The sequence below is a fragment of the Crinia signifera genome, chromosome 2 (genome assembly GCF_055691185.1).
Source record: "Crinia signifera chromosome 2, ASM5569118v1, whole genome shotgun sequence".
Taxonomy (NCBI): Eukaryota; Metazoa; Chordata; class Amphibia; order Anura; family Myobatrachidae; genus Crinia; species Crinia signifera.
In genome coordinates, this window is record NC_139218.1 from 211572100 (window position 1) to 211598262 (window position 26163).

At 42.4% G+C, this 26163-nt stretch overlaps 1 protein-coding gene across 3 annotated transcripts in view; it reads left to right on the plus strand.

The window, feature by feature from the left end:
* Positions 1-26163, plus strand: part of CSMD2 (CUB and Sushi multiple domains 2) — a 909603-nt gene that overhangs the window by 234316 nt on the left and 649124 nt on the right. For all 3 annotated transcript variants that reach the window (XM_083173665.1, XM_083173666.1, XM_083173667.1), the window contains exon 3: positions 25456-25568. In XM_083173665.1, the coding sequence (XP_083029791.1) occupies positions 25456-25568 (113 nt within the window). The remainder of the gene's footprint in view (positions 1-25455; positions 25569-26163) is intronic.

The following is a 26163-nucleotide window of genomic DNA, read 5'->3' on the forward strand; positions in this document are numbered from 1 at the left end:
ATGTAGCTATACCAACTTTACTTGATTGTTATCAAATCTATGAGAGAAGCTTACAAAAATGAACCAGAATAAGGGCCCTGGTGCGCCAAGAAGTGCTGTTTACTGTGACTGCGGCAATAGTGTATGAGGTCACATCTGTATTTTCATTATTAAGAAGAGAAAACAAAAATGGCAGAGAGCATCTCTGTACATATCCCTTCTCAATGTGTACTAAAGTAATTTTTGTCTCCTCTATGTACAGTAAGTACTAGTGTTCATTCTAGAACCCGCCATATTTGAAAACCCATGCATTTCCTCTTCCCTGTCTGGGGTGTCGCTGTCTGCTGTGGTGTTTCTAGCACAGGTCTGGTTTGCATATCAGTGCTGATATACAGTACAGACCACATTGTACTAGAAGCACTACAGCATAGAGCGACACCCCAGGCAGGGAAGAGGAACTACACAGGTTTTCAAATATGGCGGGTGCTAGAATAAACACTAAGTACTAATATAAATAATACAAATAAATGTTGCACCAGCTATTACTAAGATAAAAATGTCAATTACCGTCAGACATCTTTTGCAGCATTGATTTTGACACCTATAACTGCAGATAGCTGCTTCCCCTCATGTGAAGCCATAGCAGCAGAAAGTGGGCAGTTTGTTCATTTGTCAATAAACATTGTACAAAAATAGAAACATTCCCATACAGCAGCATCAGGTCCACTGCAGTTTGGAATACTGTGCAATCAGTGACATGATCCTAGATGTTCAACTGACTTGGCCTTACACTTATGTACAGCCCGGTAACTACTTCCTGTAGTGCCATGATAATATGGGATTTTCCCCACAGTGCATGTACCTCATACTGACTAATGCTGGCCACACATCAGACCAACTTCAGACCAACTTTTCTGAAACCCTTCAAACCTCCAACCATCCAACTTGACAGTCCAACTAAAACAGTTCCCCACACATCTAACCAACTTTTCTTTCAACCAGTAAACTTTTTTTTTTTTTTTTTTAGTCCAGCCAACTTCTGTCCAACTTCTGATGTCACAGAAGTAGGTGGACAGGTTCGGCCTACTTCTGTGTTTTTTTTATTTATTTTTTACATTTATTTTAATAAAACGGTTTAATTCCACCTTTATGTAGTAGACAGCATGTGAAAAGAGAAAGTAAATGAAAACTCTGCTTCACACACTAGACAATCTCAAAGTTACATGTATCTATTCAAATTGTTAAATGCAAATAATTTGTAACAATATTTCTCAGTGTTGCAACATAAGCCCCATACACACTTGATTACCTTTTAAAAGATATTGCTCATTTTAGCCCTTCTAATACCCCTTTTACACCAAAATCCCTGGTCGAACCCTGGTCTTCAAACACAGGAGTATCCAGGGATGGACCCAGCTTCATACTCCACAGCACTTTGACCTAGGTCGGACCAGGGTCTGCTCTCTTTACACTGAACCTGGGTCAGGTTATGTGCATGTAAATGTGGACAGTTAACTCTCTGTAAACACAAGACCATGAAGTTTAACCCATAGAGAATCAAAATTTATCATGGTCATGGGTTCAATACCCACCATGGCCCTAACTGTGAGGCGTTTGTATATTCTCCGCCTACTTGCGTGGGTTTACTCTGGGTACTCCGGTTTCCTCCCACAATCCAAAAATATACTGGTAGGCTAATTGGCTTCCAACAAAAATTAACCCTAGAATGTCTGCGTGTGTGTATGTACATGTGGTAGGGAATATAGATTGTAAGCTCCACTGGGGCAGGGGCTGATGTGAATGTTCAACTATTCTGTGTAAAGCACTGCGGAATATGTGTCGCTATATAAGAAACTGTTAATAAATAAGACCTCAGTGCTGTAAGGCAAAATTATTAACCATTACACCAACAGACTCTCCTCACAGCCTTATAATCTAATAAGAAAAAGATGCATACAGAGATACTATATTAGGCATGCAGTCATTTGTGTTAGTTACAGTCTTCTACTTCTTATTAATAATAATAGTGCACTGCGCAGGATGGTGACCTGCAGTACTTGTCCAGCAGAATTCTCCAGTTGCCTTTGCTTATGTGGATTATCCTTAAAGGTGCCATAATTAGACATACCACTGTCTTCTGTCCTCCATATATATATATATATATATATATATATATATATATATATATATATATATATATATATATATATATATATATGCTGAGTATAACAAGGCAGAGGCTGATAATAGGACAGAAGGGCTTATTACACATACAGGGATATTTAATAATCTTAATATTAGCAGATCATTTTTGTGGATACAGTAAGAAGACACAGATAATATGATTGCTTCTCATTTTCTCTACCTGACACGATGTGAGTTACACACTCTATTTGGATATATTACTGCATTAGTAATGTTGTGTAGACTCCTTACTCACTGGGAACAACACTGTAAGACCAGCGCACATAGCGAATGAGCTCAAGCAGAATCTTTCCTCTCTATATTTAATTAATACACGACTATGGCGGTTCATCATTTTTGTATTACAAGTCCTGATTCAGATATTTTGCTACCAATGAGATGAAACATTCTCCAATACTGTATAATTTTATCTATAGAAACTGCAGCTGAAATGCAATATTTAGAGGAACTTCCAGAACTTGCCCTCATGCCAAAGGAGCTATGTCACATAGAACCTGTCCTTACATCAGAGGAGCTATGTCACCATTGACACATATAGAACTTGTCCTTACATCAGACAGAGGAGCTTTGTCACCAGTGACACGTATAGAACGTATAGAACCTATCAATACACCAGAGGAGCTACATAACCAGTGATACATAGAACTTGTCATTACGCCAGTGATACACAGAAACCTGTATTTACACCTTATACTGAGGATACAGTTATACACATAATCTGTCTTTATACCATATATTGGAGTTTTGACACCAGCAATACATAGAACGTTTCTTTACACCATACAGTATATTGGAGTTATGGCACCAGCGATACATAGAGCCTGTCTTTATATCATACATAGTTTGGGCATTTTCTGTTGTGTCACTAAAACACATGGTTATGACAGAGTATCAGTAGAATACAGTATGTACCTTACACTGGGGGGGAGAGGGGGACTCTGACTGCAGGAGGCTGCTCATTGCATGGCACACGGGGGGAGGCTGGAGGTGAGGGATGGGGGAGGCTGGAGGTGAGAGACTGGAGGTGAGGGATGGAAGAAGCAGCGCCAGATGGATAAGGAGGTGTACCGCTGCCGGGGAACGGGTAAATGTCGGGGACCGGTGGAAGTTGTCGGTTGAGGTGAGAGAAGGGGGAAAGTCAGGCAGAGAGGGGTGAGAGAAGGGGGGGTCAGGTAGTTAATGCTCGCATGCCGGAGTTACCTGCTGGGAGGTATAGCAGCGAGTATACTACTGCAAAACCCCCGCCAGCAGCCCTCACCTTAGGGACACCGCTGGAGTCTTGTGCCCAGCAGCGGCAGGGAGAGGACCAGTGGCTGCGCAGTTATGAGAGCCCAGCAGGGCCGGGAATGAGAACAGGGCACCCGGCAGAAAGGACCAGCGGCGGCACAGTGATTAGACCTCGACTCCCGGCAGAGACAGGGAGAGCACCAGCGGAGTTAAGTGACCGAAGGGGGAGAACAGCCTGGAGGGGATCAGCCGGCTCTCCTTTAACAGTATAACAGCAGCAGAAGCTGCGGCGGACGGTACTCCAATGCTCTGAGGACATGCGGCGCGGGCAAGTGAGTCCACAGCAATCCAGTGCTCTCGGGCTGTGTCTCTTCTCCCCCGAAGCCGCCCCGCTGTGACAAGAACCAGGTTTCCTCAGCGGCGCCGCATGCTGTAGCGAGCCCCTTGCCATTGCTACCTGATGGGGGACAGAGGGCCAGGCAGGATTGATTGCGGGTGCCGGTGCCAGTGTCACTGACACTGGCACCTCTCCTCCTGCTGCTGCTGGCGCTGGACTCCACTGGTGACACAAGTACAGATGGAGCAGGGCTTATTATTGCTGGCGGAGCGCCAGGACCGTGTCCCTGGCGATCCGCCAGCAATCTGGCGCTCTGGCTGAATGAGACGCTCGTGCGTCTCCCACGCACGAGCGTCTCAATAGCCGGGCGGCGAGGCGGCGCGGCGGGTGCAGTCCTGCCCGTCTCCAGCTTCAGGGAGACGGGCAGGGCTGCGGGGGGCTGCGGGGGGGCGGTGTGGACCGGCGGGGACCCGGGGAAGCCGGCGGGGACCCGGGCAAAAGCTCCGTCGGAACGGGACGCGCGTGCACCTCGTGCACGCGCGTCCCCTTCCGACATACAGATGGCGCGGGGCGGGGGATGGCGGGTGGCGAGTCCTCCGCCATCCCCAGCAAAGACAAGCCCTGCGCTATGTAGGTGGACACTGCTGGTCAGTGTCCGCCTACTTATCGGGCAGTTGGAGGACAGTTCCCCCACACATCAGGGCGATCAGCTGGGAAAAATCAAACAGGTTTGATTTTTCCCAGCTAGTTGGAACGACCGTTTTTTTCCGTTTATCAGCGTTTTTAGCCGTGTGGGAGCAAACGGCTGATAATCGTTTGCTCCCACACACTAGAAAGATTATCATTCCAACCAGCCAAAAGTTGGAAGGTTGGAACGATATCTTTCTGATGTGTGGCCAGCATAACAGGAGACAATATAAATCAGAGGTGGTCTGTGGCCACCAGACACAGGGGGTTATTCTGATTCACTCAGAAAGGCACAATCACTCTGTAATGGACAAAACCAAATGCACTGCAGGTGTGGCTGATGTAACATGTGCAGAGAGCGTTAGATTTGGGTGTTTTATTGTTTCTGTGCAGTGTAAATACTGGCTGCTTTATTTTTACACTGCAATATAGATATCAGTTTGAAGTACCCCCCTCACCCAAATCTAATGGGCCCCATACATCAGCAATTAATTGTGACAATCCTCAGATCTGGAGATGATTGTCACAATTAATCTTTAATGTGTGGGCTCCCCCTTTTAGCGATCCCGATCAAAAATTAATCGGGATCGCCAATCGATTACTGAATCAGATTTTTAAACATGTTTAATATTCTGGTATTATCTGCGGTTGTTTTTTATATGTGTGGGCATTCCCGTTTCGTCTTCTTCTTCTATTTACATTATGAAAAGAAGTAACATCTGAAATGACAATCGATTGAGGTGTTGTATGGGCACTTTCCAGATATGAAGATGCAATCTTTAGATGGGAAAAATCTGCCGATCACTGAAATAAATCTGTAATGTGTGGGCAAATCAAATAGATTGTAGAAACCATTTATCTGGCCAAAAAATCACTGGATCTGGAAAACCATTAATTGTGATTGCTGATGTATGGGGCCCATTACTTTCTCTGCACATGTTACATCAGCCCCACCTGCAGTGCATATGGTTTTGTCCATTAGAGCGCGATTGTGCCTTTCTGAGTGAATCAGAATAACTCCCACAATCCTCATAGCTTATTACTGCACCCACACAAATGCCTAATGGCAGCAACGAGTAAAGGCGTCAATGTAACAAAATTCACAATATACCAATCAATGTACGGTTAATCATGAACTAAAGTTTGAAGGCACTATGGGGGAAATTTCCTAAGATGGGAGTTCTATTTCAGATAGGATGTTGCTATGGGCAACCAATCAAATACTATTATCTTCTAGAAGGTGCAAAATAAATAAGGAGAATCTGATTGGTTGCCCATTGCAACATCACATGTGACATATAACACCCATCTTAGTACATTTCCCCCTATGAGTTTGAAAAATAGAGCCATAAGTTGTCAAATTCAAATGTAGCAAACTTAAAAACATCCAGCTTTACATGTAATGGACCATATGTATCTCCCAATGATGAAAATATATAAAGCACAGGGAAGGTGGGCTCCTCTCAGCTCTTGGCCTAGCAGATGCACTCCCTGCACCTATGGTAGTTACTCCCTTGCTTACACAATAAAGCAGGTAATATACTGTAGATTGTGAATTGTTTTGAGAAAACTTCTAATCCAGCTCTGAATATCGACCTTTTCTTTTTTATATTTCAAAAAATATGTGAAAGTGATCTTTCTGAAAGTGCTGCATCATTCTTAGTACAAACCATAGATGTTTTTTCTTCTTCATTCCAATTAAAATTGCTGGCCACATTCCTTGCTGGAGAACACGTATTTCTAAATTGCCTACAGTCCCGGCATCAGGCAAACATGCGTTTCAAAGATAAATTAGATACTTTGTAAAGTGGCTGCATTCTGCTGCTCTCTGGTTTTTGAAATGTAATTGGTTTGCAGTCACATTCAGTGAAAGGGTTTAGTAAAGAGATACATTATGCTGTACAAAACTATATCTGTGGGCCCCCTCTCACAGAATGGATGGAATCAATTGTAACAATGTTTTATTAATAGGTGGTTTTTGAAGGTCTGCTAATGAAGTTGGCAACAGGACATATTTTGCTTTTTTCTTTCTAATAACACCGTTTCCAATCTCCATCAGACAGGATGACAACTTCTTAATGTGACAAAATATACATTTACTCATACAGTAGCAGGTACTTAAAAAGAGCCTATGCAGATAATTCAAGCACTTTGATTAGGACCAGAGTAAACAATATTTATTTTTGCAACAACTTTGAGGGAATGATTGAAACCATGAACTCCTACAAAGAATGTAAACTCAAAGGTTAATACTCAGAGGAGCAACAGAACACGAGGACATGCACTGAAACTAGAGGGAGGAAGATTCAGGGGAAATGTGAGGAAGAATTACTTCACAGAAAGAGTAGTAGATAAGTGGAGTAGCCTCCCATCAGAGGTGGTAAACGCAAATACAGTAGTACAATTTAAACATGCTTGGGATAGACATATTGATATCCTTAAAAAAAAACAAGGATCAAATATGGTTTGAGGTAACATGTTTAAAAAAGGGGCAGACTAGATGGGCAAGTGGTTCTTATCTGCCGTCAAATTCTATGTTTCTATGCTTCTATTCTATATTAACAAATATACTGTATCTTGTACCAACCAATAAAATATTTGCCAGGAAAAGTCAGTCTGATGTATATGTGCTACAGAAGTTGTGCCATCTCCTAGGTCCTTTGGGGTAGCAACGCCACTGTCCTTTGGCACCTGCATTTGGATTGCAGGGTATTTGGAACAGCACCCTGCAGCCTGTAGTGCTGCTGTATAACTGGTAAGCACAGGGTGAAAAATGGACCTTATCCAACACTTAACACTATGAGCTTCTGGGTTTCGCATGAATTTGCATGACTTCCGGAGGAACGACCTGAGAAGTGGCGGAAGAACATGAATGGATCCCTTCAGTGGTGTAACAATGCCAGCGCAGCCTAAGCGGTGGCTTGAGGGAGCAGATGCTGCGGGGGCGCAGAGTCTTTGCAGATACAGATGGGTCAGGTCCCATCCTGGCTGGCGGGTCGCCAGAACGTCCGCGCTGGCGACCCGCCAGCAGCCGCGCCAGCGAATACACTGAGACGCACGTGCGTCTCACGCGCACGCGCGTCTCAGTCTCCGTCGCCAGTGCGACGGAAACCCTGTCCGTTTCCGCCTCAGGGAGACGGACAGGATTAGGGGGGGATGCGGGCAGGCGGCGGGGACCCCGGGTTACCGCCGGCAAGCCGGCGGGGACCCAGGGGAACGGATGGAAGCGCCGTCGGAAGGGGACGCGCGCGCCTCTCGTGCGCGCGCGTCCCCTTCTCACCATCGCCATGGCGCTGGCGGGTGATGGCGGCTGGCGACGCCAGCGCCATTCCCTGCCAAGATGGGACCAGACCCATCTGTACCATGTGATATAGCCATTCACATGGAATCTGCTGAAAACAGAACTACGAAAATGGCCGCAGCCTTGGAGGAGATGCTAGAGGTCCTACATGACCCGAGCATCTGTCAGGGAAGCGCAGCATGTACAGTGCTACGTGGAAGTGGTGGATTTTAGGAGCGCTAGCATGCTGAAGGACTAAACCTCAGGCAGCGAGCATGAAATCCCTGGCAAAGAGCATGTAGGTAAAAAAATTATAATTACTGTATGGGGGGCACCAGAAACTTTTTTGGCAGGGGGTGCAAAATTTCTAGTTATGCCACTGTATCCCTCTTTAAAACTTTGACTCTTTCCCATACAAAGGAGAGAGAGAGTCCAGGAACATACGCTATCTGAGGATGGTGAAGGTTGTTGTGGCAAGGACTGAAAAATAGTTGTTTCCAAGTTTGATGTTTTTGATACCAATTCAGCCCTACAGGGACATTGTGACAGATTGGGACTGAAAAATAAGCAGTAGATATCCAAGATATACGGTATTCTGAGTTAACTTTATAATGAATGACTCTGATAATTAATTTATTCAAAAGTATGTGAAGATTAACATTTTCACCTGCTTCTGTATAAATTAAGTGATGATGAATAGACCTCTTGATTTTTTTATTTGCTAATGTTTGTCTCTTCTCTATTTACATATAATGAAGAGAAAAACTACACAGTCATATTACAATAATATTGGGTGCTACCCTCATACAAATAACATGTACTTAACAATTACCCTTAAACTTATGTAGCGTACACACAGGGCGATGTAATCCCTATTTCTAAGCTATCTGACTAGATCGCTTAGAAATAAAGCATGTATCGCTCTGTGTGTATGCCCTGAGTGATGGCGATGCGCAGTTCCGCACATCCCCATTACCCTCAGATACCCAAAATTTTGGCAGCGCCCCCCCACGCAGTTAGCCCCCCTCACAGTAAAGTTGTCTTGCTGCTGCCACTCCCGGGAGCTCACCTGTGGTCAGAGCCTGGGACCCACAGAAGATTTGTCTGTGGTCCCAGCTCCCCTGTCCGCTCCGTCCTGGCTCCAGCGTCTAATGAAAATGGACCATCACAAAATGTCCGCCCCCATACAGCAGAACGTTTTCTGCTGTATGGGGGTGGACATTTTGTGTTAGTCCATTTAGATTAGAAGCAGAAGCCAGGAGGGGACCACAGACAAATCTTCTGCGGGTCCCGGGCTCCGACCACAGGTGAGTTCCTGGCAGTGGCAGCAGCATTAGAATAGCCCTGCAGACCCCGGCGCCCACACCTATACAGCGCCTCCCCGTCACCGTGTATTGTTACGCCACTGATTGAGCGCACACATCCTGGGTGCATCACATATCTGCAGTGATGTTTGCTGTGCGATCTGTGCTAAAGCACCTCACTCAGTGCAGGGCTGCAGTCAACCTGTGTGTGCAGGGCTTTAGTACCCTATTGCTCTTCTTATAATTGCAGTCAGTAACTATTTTAACTTGTATCTTTAAAGTTCTTCAAATTATGGCACAGTACAGCATAGCTGTGTATTCTTGCATACAGTGTTGTGTGTACACTATTTGTACATCATTATTGTGCAAAGTAATAACAAAAACATTATTGAACAACAAGTTCAATAAAATCAGTCATCCATTACTTTTAAGCCTAATTTAAGTGTGCAAGGAATGATTCTTCTAATTGGTGGAACACGCTAAATCTCCTTGAACATTGTCTTCATTGATGTTCGCTGTTACTTGGAATTTGTATATATATATACTGTGTATCCATTACATGCAGCTCTTGATGTTGCTCGGCTGGACAAGCCTGCTCCATCTTCTAATTGGATTTCGAGCATGCACTTTGAAACACGCCATTTCTCCACAGTTATCATATCTACATTAGGTTACAATTATTGATCTGCAATTAATGATGCTGGAAGCTTTTTAGACCACTGCTTATCTTATTTAGATTCCTCTTCCAATTACATTTGTCCAGTGATATTCTATTAACATGTAAAACATAAAATGTACATGGAGAAATAGTGTCAATGTGTTTGAATCTATTGAAAATGGTCCATGCCAAAACGCAAAACTACTGTACTGATGTAATCAGAAACACTCCAAGAACATGTGGACGGTGGACCTAAAGCAGGAATGTAGGCTTTCTGGTGGCTGTGTGCTATGTTTGATATTTAAAACAACTTTCAAAAGATTTAACCTTTAGTAGTTCCATCTACTGTTTGGTCTACACAGAATGTTGAGCTTTCTGGAGAAAGGTTGAACCAAAGGAGGAGCAGAAGAATAACTTTGTGATCATGGCTTTATGAAGCTCATGGAAATGTCTGGATATTGAGCACCCAGATATATAGATGTTATGCCTGTACTAGAGTTACATGGTAGGCAATTTGGGATATGCAAACTGGGAAGCAGATCTCAAATGTAATATAATAATATAATTGACTGTTTTGAAGAGCAAAGGTTAGATAGATAGATAGATAGATAGATAGATAGATAGATAGATAGAAATATACATATAGATGGATATATCTATATACTCTATATTTGCTTAATCTTGTTGCATACAGTTGCTGCAAAAATACAGCCCATTGTGACTTTCATTACACATAGGGAAATTGCAGTTTATAAAACACAGCTCTTTATTTAACACATATCTACAAACATCCAGCTATGGACGGACCCATTGTCCCTTTCTCCAGGTCATTGCTTGTTAGTGTATTACATCTTTACAACAGTCCTGGAACTGTATCATATGTATCATGTCAGACGTACTCCCTCATATCACCAAGTAATTTTTGCTGTGCTTCCAAATGCAGTGTTCCTTGGGGTAGGTGAACAGTTATCAGTGACTCTTTACTGTTGTCTCTTCCTCATTCCTTCAGTGGAAAAAATAGGGGGTGGGCAATTGTGTGGCTGTGCACCGTGACCTCTACCACCACATTGCACAACCTGTTTGCTGGGCAGCATCAGAGCCGAGCACTCCTGGCAAAAAAGGATGCGCAAGGGCATTTCGATCCAAAGTCGCAGGATTGGAGGCTTCAATCCTGAGATTCAAATCAGCTCCAAAAATGCCCTAAATCCCAAGATCCCGCCGATCCCGCAGTACTGACCACTGCAAGACCAAGGGGTGTATTCAATCCTGGGTCATGACTGTCGGTACATCCCGACAGCCGTGACTCTGGCCCGTTTTCGTTTTGCTTGGCCACAATTCGCAAGCGGGATTCAATGTCCCACCTGCCGATTGGCGAAAAGGGTGTGTGTCTGTGTAAATGGCCGTGGATTGTCGAGATCTGGCTGTGATCGTGACAATTCGCAGCCGTTCTCGGCAAATCGGGCCCGACAGCTTTTAAAGTTCATTCAATCTACCTCTTCAATGCTGTTGGTCAAGACAGCATTGAATAGGCACCCGCTGCCAAGGGCGTAACTACCATGGTACCAGGTGCAAGAGGTGCAGCTGCTATGGGGCCCAGAGCTGAAGGGGGCCCATCTTTAGATTTGCTATATACATTATTACTATGGGGCCTACGAATATCTAGTTAAGCCCCTGCCCGCCACTATTTCCCCTGTCGGAAATAGCGGCGGGCATTGAATACCACCCTAAATGTTTAATTTCAATCGTTCCCAACTTTTTTTTCGCTCCCGTACGACTTGATTAGAATTTTTATTTATGAGTACCCCTCCTCTCAATTTGAAATATCCACAGCAGATATGAGTGGAGAGGAAGTGAGCGGTATGTGTATTCTTATGCATAAATTAAGCGCAGGTAGCTTCCAGTGGAATGCTGGTTGGGAAAAAGCACTGATGATGCTGCAGATGGAATCGGAATTGACACAACATGGTTCAGATCCATCAGTAGACTTCTTTTTCTTCCACCATTACCAATATTATTTTCAAGGACCTGCATCCAGTCTGCAGTGTACCCCCATGTTGGGAACCACTGATCTAGATCATCCCCAAACTGCTTCTAGCATTATATATATATATATATATATATATATATATATGTTCTTAGTAGCCAGCCTGATGGTAAATGTGCATACAGCATATACGTCAGGTAAGAGCACATTTCATCCTAGCTTTAACAACCAACTAGCAGGGGTGTGCTGGACGTGTGATAGAAGGTTTAAGAGCATTTTTCATATGTATACAATAATCACACCTTCATTGGAAGATTAATTTGCATATATGTATTATTATGCAAATTTTTGACATACCTATAGATTGGAAGAAAATTATACAGCGTTCACCATTAGCACTGTAGCCAATAAAGGTCAGCAGCTGTATATTAATGAGGGAATTCTATGGAAGAGAGTCACATTCTACACATTGTAAAACACATGTGCTGTGTGTGGACATCATTATAGGGAGGTTCTGTGCCTGCCAGCAATTCTTTTCATAAGTATTCATCCTTAGTAAAGGTGGCCATACATCAGAAAGATATTGTACCCAATCATACAATCTCAATTGATTGTAAGATGGATTGTATGCAGATTGTGTGCACATCTTGTGTACACAATCATACAATCAATCATAAGATGGATTGTATGACTGATTGTATGATGGATTGTATGCAGATTGTGTGCACATCTAGGGCGAAATGTAATAGGGTGTGATTTTTGGACATGTGCGATTTTGGGTCAAAAACGGCCGAAATCGCACATTTTCCGAAAATCGCACATTTAATAGGTTGAAAATTGCGGTAAAAAAATCACACTTTTTACCGCGAAATCGCGCTACAGAAGCTGTTAGAGGCAACGGAGAAAGACGGTTCTCCCCGCTGCCTGTCAGTGCGGGGGGAGCCGGCTGTGAAGCAGCCAGACCAGCGCTGGATCCAGGAATGGTAAGTAACGCTGGTGTAAAAGTGAGGTGTGTGTGTGTAATAAACTTTTACTTCTCTGTGTGTGTGTGTGTTTTTTATAAACATTCTTTTTACAGGTGGACTACAAGTCCCAGCGGGCCCATTAATGCCCCGCATGCTGGGACTTGTGGTTCTCCAAGTCCCAGCATGCGGGGGAGGTCTGCTGGCACTTGTAGTTCTCCGGTATAAAGCAATGTAACGTATGATGGATTTAACCCTATCAGGCCGGCGTCCACTGGCCACGGACGCCGGTGACAGCCCCGGGCTTCAGCCCTGGACGGGTGAAGCCTGGGGGGGGAACCCTTTATTGGGGGGGTCCCCACTCCTCCAGGTACCCCGTCCAAGGCTGACCAGCCACGGTGCTCATGTTTTGGCCGGGGGACCTTGTATAAAAAGTGTCCCCCGGCTGTGGCATGACACCGCGGGCTGTTGGAGCCCGGTGCTGGTTTCAAAATACGGGGGACCCCCAGATTTTTTGTCCCCCGTATTTTTGGAACCAGGACCGGTCCAAGAGTCTGGGGCTGGTTTCAGAAATACGGGGGACCCCTATGCTTTTTGTCCCCCCGTATTTTTGGAACCAGGTCCGGCTCAATGAGCCCGGGGCTGGTTATGCGGGGACCCCACGCCGTTTTTTTTAAACTTTTTTTTTTTTGCACAAAATCGCATTTATGAAAATGCGCACATTTTCATGACGGAAAATGCGTACATTTTCATGACTAAAAATTGCCCGAAATCGCGGCAAATCGCATTTTGTGCCGCTAATTCGCATCTCATTACATATGCGAATTCGCGGCAAAAAACACGATTTTTAAAGGTGCGATTTCTGGCGAGTTTGGAACTCGTCCAAAAATCACACCCTATTACATTTCGCCCCTTGTGTCCACAATCATGCAGCAGATGGATTGTATGACTGATTGTATGATGGATTGTGTGTAGATTGTGTGTCCAAAAACCACCAAGGACTGCCGGGGATTTCAAGGGAAATTGTACACTATCATGAGCACAATCGATCTTAAGATCGATCTTTCTGATGTATGGCCAGCTTTAGATTCCTGTATCTGTGGCTGCTCCTATAGCCCATCCACTAACACTGAAGCTCTGGTACATCTATTTTATTTTTTTCTTTTGGCTGTTTTCATCTTCAATTTATAGGCAATATAGTGTAGAGTTCACAGTTCCCCATGTGATCTAATACCCTGAGATATGGATTATACATCATTTTAGGATGAATAGGACTCGGCTTTAAAAAGGGTCAAAGAAATGTTGATGCAGCACCTTTCTCTCTTCCCCCGCTGACACTTTATCATGACATTCAGGGAGGCTGCTCAGAAAACAACAAAGGAAAGGCCTTCAATTATGTGTTCAAGATCTCTTAGCAGACCTGCCAGGGTATTCTCCAGGAAAGCACTACTATGATGTTTTCCACTTTCTCATATTTCAGTGTTTGCAAGCAACCATGAGTTACAGGGATGACACAAAAAACAATACATTGTAATCTATCTTGTTACTGTCAGTGTCAAGAATATACGGTGCTACCGCATAGTTGACAGTCTGTGTATCTTTCTATATTGGAATCTGTCATTTCTAGGTCCCCCGTCAATACTCAGTGGTCAGTGTAATAATGATTGGCAGGGGGCAATTTCATATGTTGTACATGTAACCTGTTTGCTACCAGCGTTTTGTACATTACAGCTTTCCTATTGGCACAGTCGGGAACACCGGAACATTTCTGTGTTATCCTTGTTCTAGTAATGAAGAGAAGGCTCTGTCAGCATTTGCATGGTACTTGATTACTAAAAACCTTGCAATATAAACTAAGAATGATTTTCCTATCTTCCATGTTTTGTAAATAACGTGGCTAGACCATATGCTATAAGGATTTCTTGCTGATCATGTAATGAGAGCAGACAAGCTTGAAAACCTTATTAGACATACAAAGTAGCATCTCCAGCAAATACTTACATTCGCTAAATGTATTTCCCATTCTTTCACTTCAAGCCTGAAGATGTTTCGGAAACAACCAAAGAAAATTATGCAATGTTAAAATCATTTTAATAATGGTTGTGATCATTCTCCTTGGGTTTCTATTGACTGCGTCTCCCTCATTATTCCCATCTACTGTGTAAGGCGCATTAACTTCAACTGTTCCCCATCGATTCTGAGTGGCCCTTCTTAATCATAACATTGCAGCATCCCATCTGACAATTGATGGCATCACCGCAGAATAATCTCCACGATTGTCATTGAGTGGGGAGTGCAGGAGTAGCAATGAGTTATTAGCATTATGAATATATTTATAAAATGGTGCAAGAACTATGTATACAGATTATAGACACAACACAGAACATTTGTGAAGAAGATTTTTAAAATATTACATTTTAGGCGAGAAAATGTTGCTGTAGTTGATTAATGACTTATAGGTTAGTGGAGGTGGGTGGGGGTGTGGGAGTTGTGCACAACCAACCTGTACAAAGAACTACTGTATATGTAAATAGTTTCCTGTATTTATATTGTGTAATCATAGATCAGTCTAGACAATGCAGACTTTGTTTGCTGTGTTTGAATAACTGACAAGATGGTCGCCGTGGTTGGGCGGGATAATGGGTTTGGGTGCCAAGAAGTGCACCACCAACCTGAACAGAGAGGCTACTGTATATGTAAATAGTTTCCTATTAAGATGATACTGTAGATTATAAATTAAAGAACCATGACCAAAATAAAAATATACTAAAACAATAGGACATGAAGAAAAACGTATGGGCTTATTTCTTGTGTGGTAAGCAATAGAAACCTTCAGATAATATACTGACAATAAATCAATAAAAAAAAAGCCCCTAATTGCTATAAGTAAATGAATATCTGTAGCAAAATCCTCAGTTGTTAAAAAAAAAATGAAATGATTTATATGAATTACAATATGTATTTGTTATATGTATTTGTGCTGTATTTCTGGATAGTAACAGCTACAGAATCTACGGCTGTATGCATTCAAAAAAGATGTGTGATGATTGCATGAACTCTTATCATAAAGTTTGCTATAACAAAGTGCGCCTTCAAAATGACTGTTGCTTTGAGCACAGCTTACATGATGAGGCATATCTGTACATGTACAATGGTGCATATTTTACAGGTCTGCAGATATAAGGGCTCGTTTTATTTAGATCTATTTGGAATGCATTGGAAAAGTACAGCATTGTTCCACCTCTGATTTAATATACATGGCTAAAAAGTCTTTCTGCAACTCACAAAATCATTATCACTATCAAATACAGTATGTACAGTCTTCATAACTTAAATTGTTTATATTTTTTAACTGTGAAACATAATTACTTATATGGATAAGCTGCTATTGTGGCACATCTTTACAGTTGCAGTGCCCCCAACCAGAGGTGGAACTACCATTGGTGCAGCAGGTGAGTTGCACTGGCGCCCCGGGGACTAAGGAGCCCACTGCTGCCCCTGTCACCCTCTTTCAGTCACCTACTGTTCCTTCCTGTCACACTCTGCTTCCCCATGCCACCCTCCGCCTCTTTCTGGCACAAGTTCCACTCTCTCCATTCTCTGCCCTCAACAGTGACAAGTGCTTTCCTCCAATTGCTAAGTCCACTCCTTATTCCACAAAATTGTTTTTGTGATCTGCACTCACCCATACTTTGAATTTAAGTGCATCATATTGGGGCTATCAGAATGCTACAGACTGACAGCCATAGATTCCTGAAACTTTAATTTCTGATGGGAAGTCGAATGCTGAACTGAGGGTGAGGCAAAACTCTGGGCCTGCACTGTATGTGTATAACCTTGGTTGTGAATGGTTTACATTTCAGTGTTAATAAAGTTTGTATGAAGGTTGGATATGATGTTATGGATTTACCATTGCAGTGGTGTGTCATGTGATGAGTTTTTATAAGATGATATAAACAAGCAGCTCTTCCTGTATTTTTATTTCCTGGGAGTCTTCCTTCATTAATTCTGTTGTGGTTGTTCATCTTGGCAGCACAAAAACTATTTTTTAAAGGTCATTTTACCTGACTAGCTTATGGAATAGATTTACCATTGTGCCTATAAAAGTCAACATTGTCTTTAGGAGTACTGTAGGTATGGTGGTTTTGAAGGTATTTCTTGTGTTGCAGTATGGAATATCTAATGTTTAGTATTGTATGTCTTTAAGTATTGGTAGAGAAACATAGTATTTAATGGTAGTGTATCTATCTGCACGCACTGGGGTTAATATTTGTGGGGAGCCAATTAACCTAGCGGTATATTTCTGGATTTTGGGTGGTAATCAGTGTACCCAGAGGAAACTCATATAAATCCAGGGTTATATACTCACTTCACACAGTTAGGGCCATGGTGGGAATCAAACCCAAGACCTCAGTGCTGTGTGGCAATAATGCTAACCATTACACGTTCTGTGCTGGTGTTGCTGTTGGCCCAGTACATTTACGGTTACACTGTCCTTCTTGACATGAACACTATAAGGGACTTCTGAAGTAGGTAATTTTACCAATATTATCATACTCATGTCATTTTTCTTATTTGCTAACTTATACTAATCCTATAATATACAGTATATAGCAGTTTGTGAATAATAAGGATTGATTTTTGGTGGCAAAGCTAAAGACCCATGGACCCTATTGCCAAATATAATTACATGTCTCTTGTGAATTCCCTCATGCCTTCCCTATTTAGCAACATATATGTGACATACATAAGGTCATAGTTGTAACATTATAATGGCTTCCAGTCAATTAGTTTTTAGATAAACCTTAGTGAGCTGTTTATGAACCCTGCAGTATGAAATACAGAGTTGGTCTACGCTTGCACCACATGTATTTATATGAGAACATTTGGCGATTTCAGGTTTCAGAACCTTGAAGGAAAAGAATTAGCATTACAATGCATTATCCAGCTCTGTCACATTGATAGCTGCCACTGTCAGACAACAATATCAAGAAACGTCCAGCTCTCCTTGGATCACAGAGCCCTTGCAGATGACAGATTGTGAATGCAGATTTTAACCGTGCTGTACATAATTCAATCAGAGCCATTTCAGACAGTCTTTCACATCCCTAAGGATTTGTTTCTCCCGCTTTCTAATCCTTTCCTGTAATTATATGGTGAGGTTAAGTGATCTCCTCTATAAAAAAAAAAAAAAAAAAACATATTACTGAGCCTTACATTATTCTTCTGTTAGTAAAGATAATTTACAGGGCACATTAAGGGCAGCCAGAAAATATATTTTCATTTTATGCTACAAATATTGTGCTACCACTTTGTTGTTTATGGGCATATATGGAAATACTGCTCTGGTCATTTATGAATCGCTCCCAGTGGGTGTGGTAAAATGCTTGGGTTTTGCAGCTGTGCATGTGAATGGTTTATATAGTCCATTACAGGGTACGCATGCTTACTGTGATGCCTCTGCATACTTCACCCATGCGCTTTCACATACCAAATCTACATGCTTACTGGGATGTCCCTAAATGCAAACTCCACATGCCTACTGGGATTCCCCCACATTGCTACTTCACATGCCTACTGGAGTGCCTATGTCTTGCTTATTCCCACTGGGATGCCCCTACATACATACAGTACTCCATATGCCTACTGGGATGCCCTTACATACATACTTAATATGCCTACTGGGATGCCCCTACATACATACTCCATATGCCTACTGGGATGCCCTTACAGACATATTCCATATGCCTACTGGGATGCCCCTACATACATGCTCCTTATGCCTACTGGGATACCTCCACATTCCTACTTTACATGCCTACTGATATGCCCCTACATTGCTACTTCACATATCTACTGGAATGCCTATGTCTTACCTAGTCCACAAGCCTACTGGGATGTCTTCACAAGCATACTGTACTTTACATACTTACAGATGTGCCCACATACATCTATCTCCCATGTGCTACAAGTCGCATAGCACATTATGGGGGGAATTTACTAAAGGAAATTTGTAAAAAAATAGGTGAATTTGTATCCAGATTACACTTATTTTTGACATTTACTATCCCGAAAATACAGCAATTCGTATTCGTATTGATAGCACATCAATACGAATATGAATTGCCGTATTTTCGGGATAGTAAATGTCAAAAATAAGTGTATTTTTGGATACAAATACACCTTTTTTTTTACAAATTTCCTTTAGTAAATTTCCCCCTATGTGTGAGCACCATTTGACTTGGTAGCACTGAATGTCAATCTGTGTGACTTTTTCTGTAAAAATTTGTATTTTCCGCAAAGCAATGTGAATAGGATGCATAAGCAGTGTATGCTGATTAAAAACAGCCACTGATCCTGTAGCATAGCATTTAATAAAGAATATAGGTATGCTGCATATCATCCACACTGCGTTGCAAATAAGACGCATTTTAATGGGTGGGGGGGGGGGGGGGGAATGCACAATAAGATGCCCAACACTACCAAGTCACGCCACAGCATGGTGCGACTAAAAGGGCTGTATACCAAGCAAGTAGACACATCTGTACTGGGATGCTTTCACATGCCAACTCTACAGATCTACTGCTATACCTTCACATGTCTACTCCATAAGCCTGGGATTTCTCAACATGCCTATGCCACATGCCAACTGACCTGCCTCCACATGTCTACTAAGATTGCTAAACATACCCACACCATATACTTGAATGCATTCAATTGTGTACTCCACATGTCTATTAAGATGCCTACACAATGCCTATGCCACATGCCTACTGGGAATTATCCACATGCCTATTCCACATGTCTACTGGTATGCAGCCACATTTTGTCTTGTAAATGATTGCAGCTTTGAAAATACAGTATGGGCAGACTGCTGAAATTCCTGTACAGCATGCAGCTCACATGCTTTTATTCAAGCCTATAAGGCAGAAAAAGTTTCAGCAAAAACATGGTTAGAATTGTCTGAAGGTCTGGTACACTTTCCACCACTAGCAACATATACAGTAGCTGTTAAGCTTGTGTAGTAAATATGTGCTACTATAGTAGGAATGTACTCTAAAAGTCTAGTACAAGCATAGCAATGCACAGCGCTCAGAAAACCAGTGCTTTCTCCATATTAGTAATAACCCAGGTTATTGGTGAGGTGTGGTGTGAAAGCGCCACCTCTGGTCATGCGACCTGGGATTTTAACCCCAGTTATGACCAGTATTGAACACGGCTCTGACCCGGGTCAAGGTGCAGAGTGAATAGCTTGACCTGGGTTCCGTTCACACTATGGAGGAGGCAGCGCTGTCAACTCCAAGCGATGCCTTCTCCCGATGATACGCCACTGCCCCACCCCCATGTGTTGTCAGCTACCTGGCAATAAGGTGGGTCGCACAGGGAGCTTACAGACCGCAAATGCTGGATTGCTCCTGGGACGGACCAGTGTCCTAATCCCAGGTGTGACCCGGCATTTGCGGTCTGAATGGGGTATTACTGTGTCATTGCCACATTCTTTTATTTTATAGACAGAGATATGTCATTAACACGTTTGTGTCCTGACAAAACATTGAGAACAGGTAAGATTGCTACTTAAAAAGTACAATAGTTAACTCTCCATTATAACTGAGAATCACAAAAGAGACCTCACTGTAACAGTGATTCTCAGGTTGTATTTAGTTTGTATTCAGTTAGAGATTATACTCTATATTGAAACTGGAAATAGTCTTAGGGAATTGATATGTCTGAAATAGAATAATATGTGTTAAAAAACAAAATCAAGCACATTGTTTTGCTTTCCTGACCACTCTGACTATTCAAAAGAAAATGTTAAATGTGTTTAAGCTAATTGTCTCATCTTAATTTAAATGCTCAGTTCTTTTTAAAATAAAGAACATAAGTATGCAAATTTAGTACACACAGAAGCTGATCCTCGTATATTTCATTTGAGAAACCAGATTTGCTACTATGTTTTCTCAAAGAATGGAAACTAGGGATGAGTGAAGCTGGGGCACAATTTTGTGCAAATCCGATTTCACAGTAGAAAAGGCTATTCATTGTTGTGATGTTTTGGCTATACTATCTCTTAGTTCTGTTTAGCTTTGCCATTCCACTGACTGGCTATAGCCCCGTACATGCAGGCCCTTATTCATATCTGATCGCAGTACCAATTTGTTCTCAAAATGGGCAAAACCATGTGCACTGCAGGTGGGGCTGTTTTTTCTCAAGAAGTATGGAGTGCTGCTTCTCCCCCTATTTAGGTACATATATATATATATATATATATATATATATATATATATATATATTAATGGATAGAACGGAAAGAGAGTGCGCCACTAGTGTCAATCAATATATATATATTTTATTGGTTTTCCTTGCTCTCATGATACAGTTCTGTACTATATTGTCTGCACCGGATGTGACTTGCGACTTGCGACTTGGGGCATTCTTCCCTTTTGAGAAAGGTGCAAGTCGCACTGATACGGACCATCAAGGGACGCATTGGCTATGGAGCCCTTTCAGCAAAGTATACTGGTTTGCTGCCTGAGTGTGTGGACTTGGAAGTCTTTATAACTGCTTTGCCACTGTTATGTGAGATGCCCTATAAAGCTTTTCCACATTTGGATTGAAACTGAGTCTGCTGCTGGTTCTTCCAATTTGACGGTTGCATAATTTTTGGATGTGGAGCTATATATATTATCTATCTATCTATCTATCTATATCTACATATACCAATCCAATTTCCATGGGTAATAAAGTGCAGTCAGGAGAATGACGAAATTATTAAATAAAAACTTATTGAGGCATAATAATAACATTTTGGGAGACAAACCCCATCCTCAGATCACACCTACAGATTTGCTGTAGGTATGATCTGAGGACGGGGTTTGTCCCCTGAATCTTTATTAATTTGCCTCAATAAGATTTTTTTAAAAACCATTTAGTCATTTCATCTCCTGACTGCCCTTAATTTCCCATGAAACTTGGACTGGTTTTCTGGCACCGGAGCGCAAGCTGTAATAATGTGTTGGGTGCCAGAAGGGTTGAATTGTAGATATTGTATGTATATATATATATGTGCTGGCTGTGTGGCCAGTAGTATGCAGTCCTTGGGAAAACAGCAGCACTCTGAGACTTCAAGTAGTGAAATAAGTGAAGAACTTTACTGATCTACAGTTTCGGGGACATCACCCCTTCAGCAGGACAAATACACAGTGCAGAAGAACACAATAAATACACTTCAAACAACTCACCCACGCCCCCCGGCGTTCCCGCGTCTCCCTGGTCCTGCCCCGGATCTCCGGCAATCATACATGTACCTTGTGCTGCAGGGCGAAGTGCGTCAGTTGCGTCGCGCCATTACCCGGGTGACCAGAGGACTCTCACTCCTCTGACGTCTCCGGCTTTTGCCCTCTGCACTGACCCGCCTCTCCCTGACGCAGGCGGCATACCCTCCAACATGACCCATTCCATTAGGTACAAAATGCTCTGTTCCTGGACTTCCCTGTCAGTGGCAGTTACAGAGGTTGGACTCCAGCACAGTCCAATATTCAAAGAAGGGGGTCACATCAGCGGTCAGTGAGTCCAGCGCAGTGATGTTTGGGGTGGCAGTAGGTGTGGCTCCCCTTTTTGAATATTGGACTGACCTGTAGGCTCACATCTGTAACTGCCACTGGCAGGGAAGTCCAGGAACAGATCATTTTGTACCTAATGGAATGGGTCATGTTGGAGGGTATGAGGCGGTTACCCGGGCAACCAGACGCCTCTCACTCCACTGGCTGTCCCGGCCCCCGTCCTGTGACGCTGCTCCTGCTGCCTCCGATACACTGGCTGCCCGTTTGCTTCCGGGGTGGTTGCCAGGGTGACCTGGAACGCTCCTGTAATGAAAACACAGACCATTAAATATATGTGTACAATTACAACACGTCAAACAATGAAAACCTTTTCATATAACATGTGAATGGATGCAATCATCCTATTATTTAAAAAAAAAAACAGTTTACCGTGTCAAGATTACATTATCTAGTGCCCAAGTGACTGGACAACCTTCCACACCTTCAGAAAAATATTTTGGCTAAAATATGGACAAAATCTTATTAAAACATACTCTAATGTGACCAGCTCCAATTGTCTGGTCACCTATACCGAGCTCCCCCAAGAGTTAGTGACATCTTATAAAGGTGTTACAGACTCAAATTGACTTCTGTAATATTAAAGTGTTTAGAAATGAGTGCTCTGGTGCTTAAATGGGGCCGGGGTGCCACCAATATTGGTACCCCCGTGTCCCTGTGCAAAACAACCTAATAATGACATTTAAATAAATAACATTTAAAAAGCTGGAATGATGTAGTTCCCAACTACAAAAAGTACGAAAAAAAAATTTTCAATCGCGTTTCCTGTACATGCTGATGGGAACTAAATCATTCCAGCTTTTTTAAATGTTATTTATTTAAATGTCATTATTAGGTTGTTTTGCACAGGGACACGGGGGTACCAATATTGGTGGCACCCCGGCCCCATTTAAGCACCAGAGCACTTTAGAAAGTGTTTTGACACTCATTTCTAAACACTTTAATATTACAGAAGTCAATTTGAGTCTGTAACACCTTTATAAGATGTCACTAACTCTTGGGGGAGCTCGGTATAGGTGACCAGACAATTGGAGCTGGTCACATTAGAGTATGTTTTAATAAGATTTGTCCATATTTTAGCCAAAATATTTTTCTGAAGGTGTGGAAGGTTGTCCAGTCACTTGGGCACTAGATAATGTAATCTTGACACGGTAAACTGTTTTTTTAAATAATAGGATGATTGCATCCATTCACATGATATATGAAAAGATTTTCATTGTTTGACGTGTTGTAATTGTACACATATATTTAATGGTCTGTGTTTTCATTACAGGAGCGTTCCAGGTCACCCGGGCAACCACCCCGGAAGCAAACTGGCAGCCAGTGTATCGGAGGCAGCAGGAGCAGCGTCACAGGACGGGGGCCGGGACAGCCAGTGGAGTGAGAGGCGTCTGGTTGCCCGGGTAACTGCCTGCATCAGGGAGAGGCGGGTCAGTGCGGAGGGCGGAAGCCGGAGACATCAGAGGAGTGAGAGTCCTCTGGTCACCCGGGTAACGGCGCGACGCAACTGACGCACTTCCGCCCTGCAGCACAAGGTACCTGTATGATTGCCGGAGATCCGGGGCAGGACCAGGGAGACGCGGGAACGCCGGGGGGCGTAGGTGAGTTGTTTGAAGTGTATTTATTGTGTTCTTCTGCACTGTGTATTTGTCCTGATGAAGGGGTGATGTCCCCGAAACTGTAGATCAGTAAAGTTCTTCACTTGTTTCACTACTTAAAGTCTCAGAGTGACGCTGTTTTCCCAAGGACTCTATATATATATATATATATATATATATATATATATATATATATATATATATATATATATATATATATATATATATATATATATATATATATACACTGTGTAACTTTTGTGAAACTGTCACAAATTTGCATGGTTTGGTGAATTTTGCGGCCAATTTTTGCATACGCTTTTTGCCCATGCCGATTCGCCCCCCAAAAAGTTAACTTAACTTAAACTCTAGACTCTAGCTTAAATTGTCTGAACTGGACTAATTATAGCAGGTAATGCAGCAAATAAATACTTAGGGCAGTATTCAATGAGAATTTTGACGATGTGCAGCGAATCCTGTTTAGGATTCGCTGCACATTCGCCACTGCCCCCCCGTGTTCCAAAGCCGCGCCGGCTCCAGTATTCAACGAGTCAGGGGCTCACTGCCCCTGACCGGCGAATTTTAACTCCTGCGGCGATGCCGCAGGGAGCCTGAGGACGGCGGCAGGCAGGGAGATGGAAGTCTCCCTGCCTGCCCCAGAACGTTTGTGGGGGGGAGGAGGGCTCCCTGGGAGCCAGGCAGCACAGGTTGCCCCCCGGGATAGCCAACAGGGGACTGGGTATTCATTACACCTGATCGTGCATATGTAATGATCGGGTGCAGTGAATATATGAATATCTAATGAGCGGCTCGGCTCCCGGCCCCCTGCTGGCTGCTCTGTGTAAAAAAAAAAATATATATATATATATATATATATATATATTTTTTTTTATTAAATATATATTCATGTGCTTACAGCACATGAATAAAAATAGCATGCCCCTCCTCAGAATAAAATTCCTGATTTTTTTACACCAAATGTAAAAAAACAAAACACTTTATTTTAAAAGTTTACATTCCACTTCACCAAAAAAGATAGCGATTGCTATTCGGTGAATCATGGCGATAAAAACCTTGAAATGTATTTGCCATCTGGTCATTGAATAGGGTGATTCACCGTTTTAGTCAAAAAAATCGCCTTACAGCACGAAAATAGCACAAAATCGCCATAAAATTGCCTTACAGCATAAAAAATAGCCCAAAATCGCCATAAAATCGCCTTACAGCACGAAAATAGCACAAAATCGCCATAAAATCGACTTACAGCATAAAAAATAGCACAAAATCAGCCTCATTGAATACTGCCCTTAGTTATGGATGAAACAGATAAGCCCTCCTTAAATAATACATTTGTGTTATCTAATTTTCTATACCTGTTTTATATTTCTATTTAATGTACATTGTTGTTTCCAGAGCTGTTTTCTATTAGGATTCATTAGATCATCATATGATCTGAAATAATGATCCTATTACAACCTAATCTATGTGTTGTATTTTTTTTTACAGTATAAATAAAGACAACGGGAAATAAATGATTTATTTGAAAGCAAATAGGTCTGTAACATTTTGCACGGATGATCTCAGATAATTAACACATTGTCTTCTTTCTTTCTCCAGGTTAACAGGTTTTCATCTTCCAGCCCCAATAGTGAGCAGCGGAAGTCTCCTAACTCTTTGGTTGGTGTCAGACTATGCAGTCAGCGCGCAAGGATTTCGCTCCACCTATGAAGGTCAGTCCTGCTAACCCCTTGTGGCTTCATACAATTCAGATAAAATGAAATATTGATTTTAACTGAGTCATTTAGATTGAATCATTATTAATTTACAATGCATTCTGTTTTTCATTTATTAAAATGAATCTCCAGCAATCACGGACTCCAACAAGTGCCATTGTTTCACCGTCGGTGTTCTTAATCACTACTCCAATTATTTCCCTAATTAATGTTGTCCAGGACAGACACTTCTAGTTATAATAGGTTTGCCATTTTACATAAATATAAGACAGCATTGTACTGTGTGGGTTATTCTGATTCACTCGGAAAGGCACAATCACTCTCTAACCATGTGCACTGCAGGTGGGGCTGATGTAACATGGGCAGAGAGAGTTAGATTGGGGGGGGGGGGGTACTTCAAACTGATATCTATATTGCAGTGTAAAAATAAAGCAGCCAGTATTTACCCTGCACAGAAACAATAAAACACCCAAATCTAACTCTCTCTGCACATGTTACATCAGCCCCACCTGCATTGCATATGGTTTGGCCATCAGAATAACCCCCTGTATGTAAAGTCCTGGTGTACAGCTCAATGCTTTTCACCAGTTAT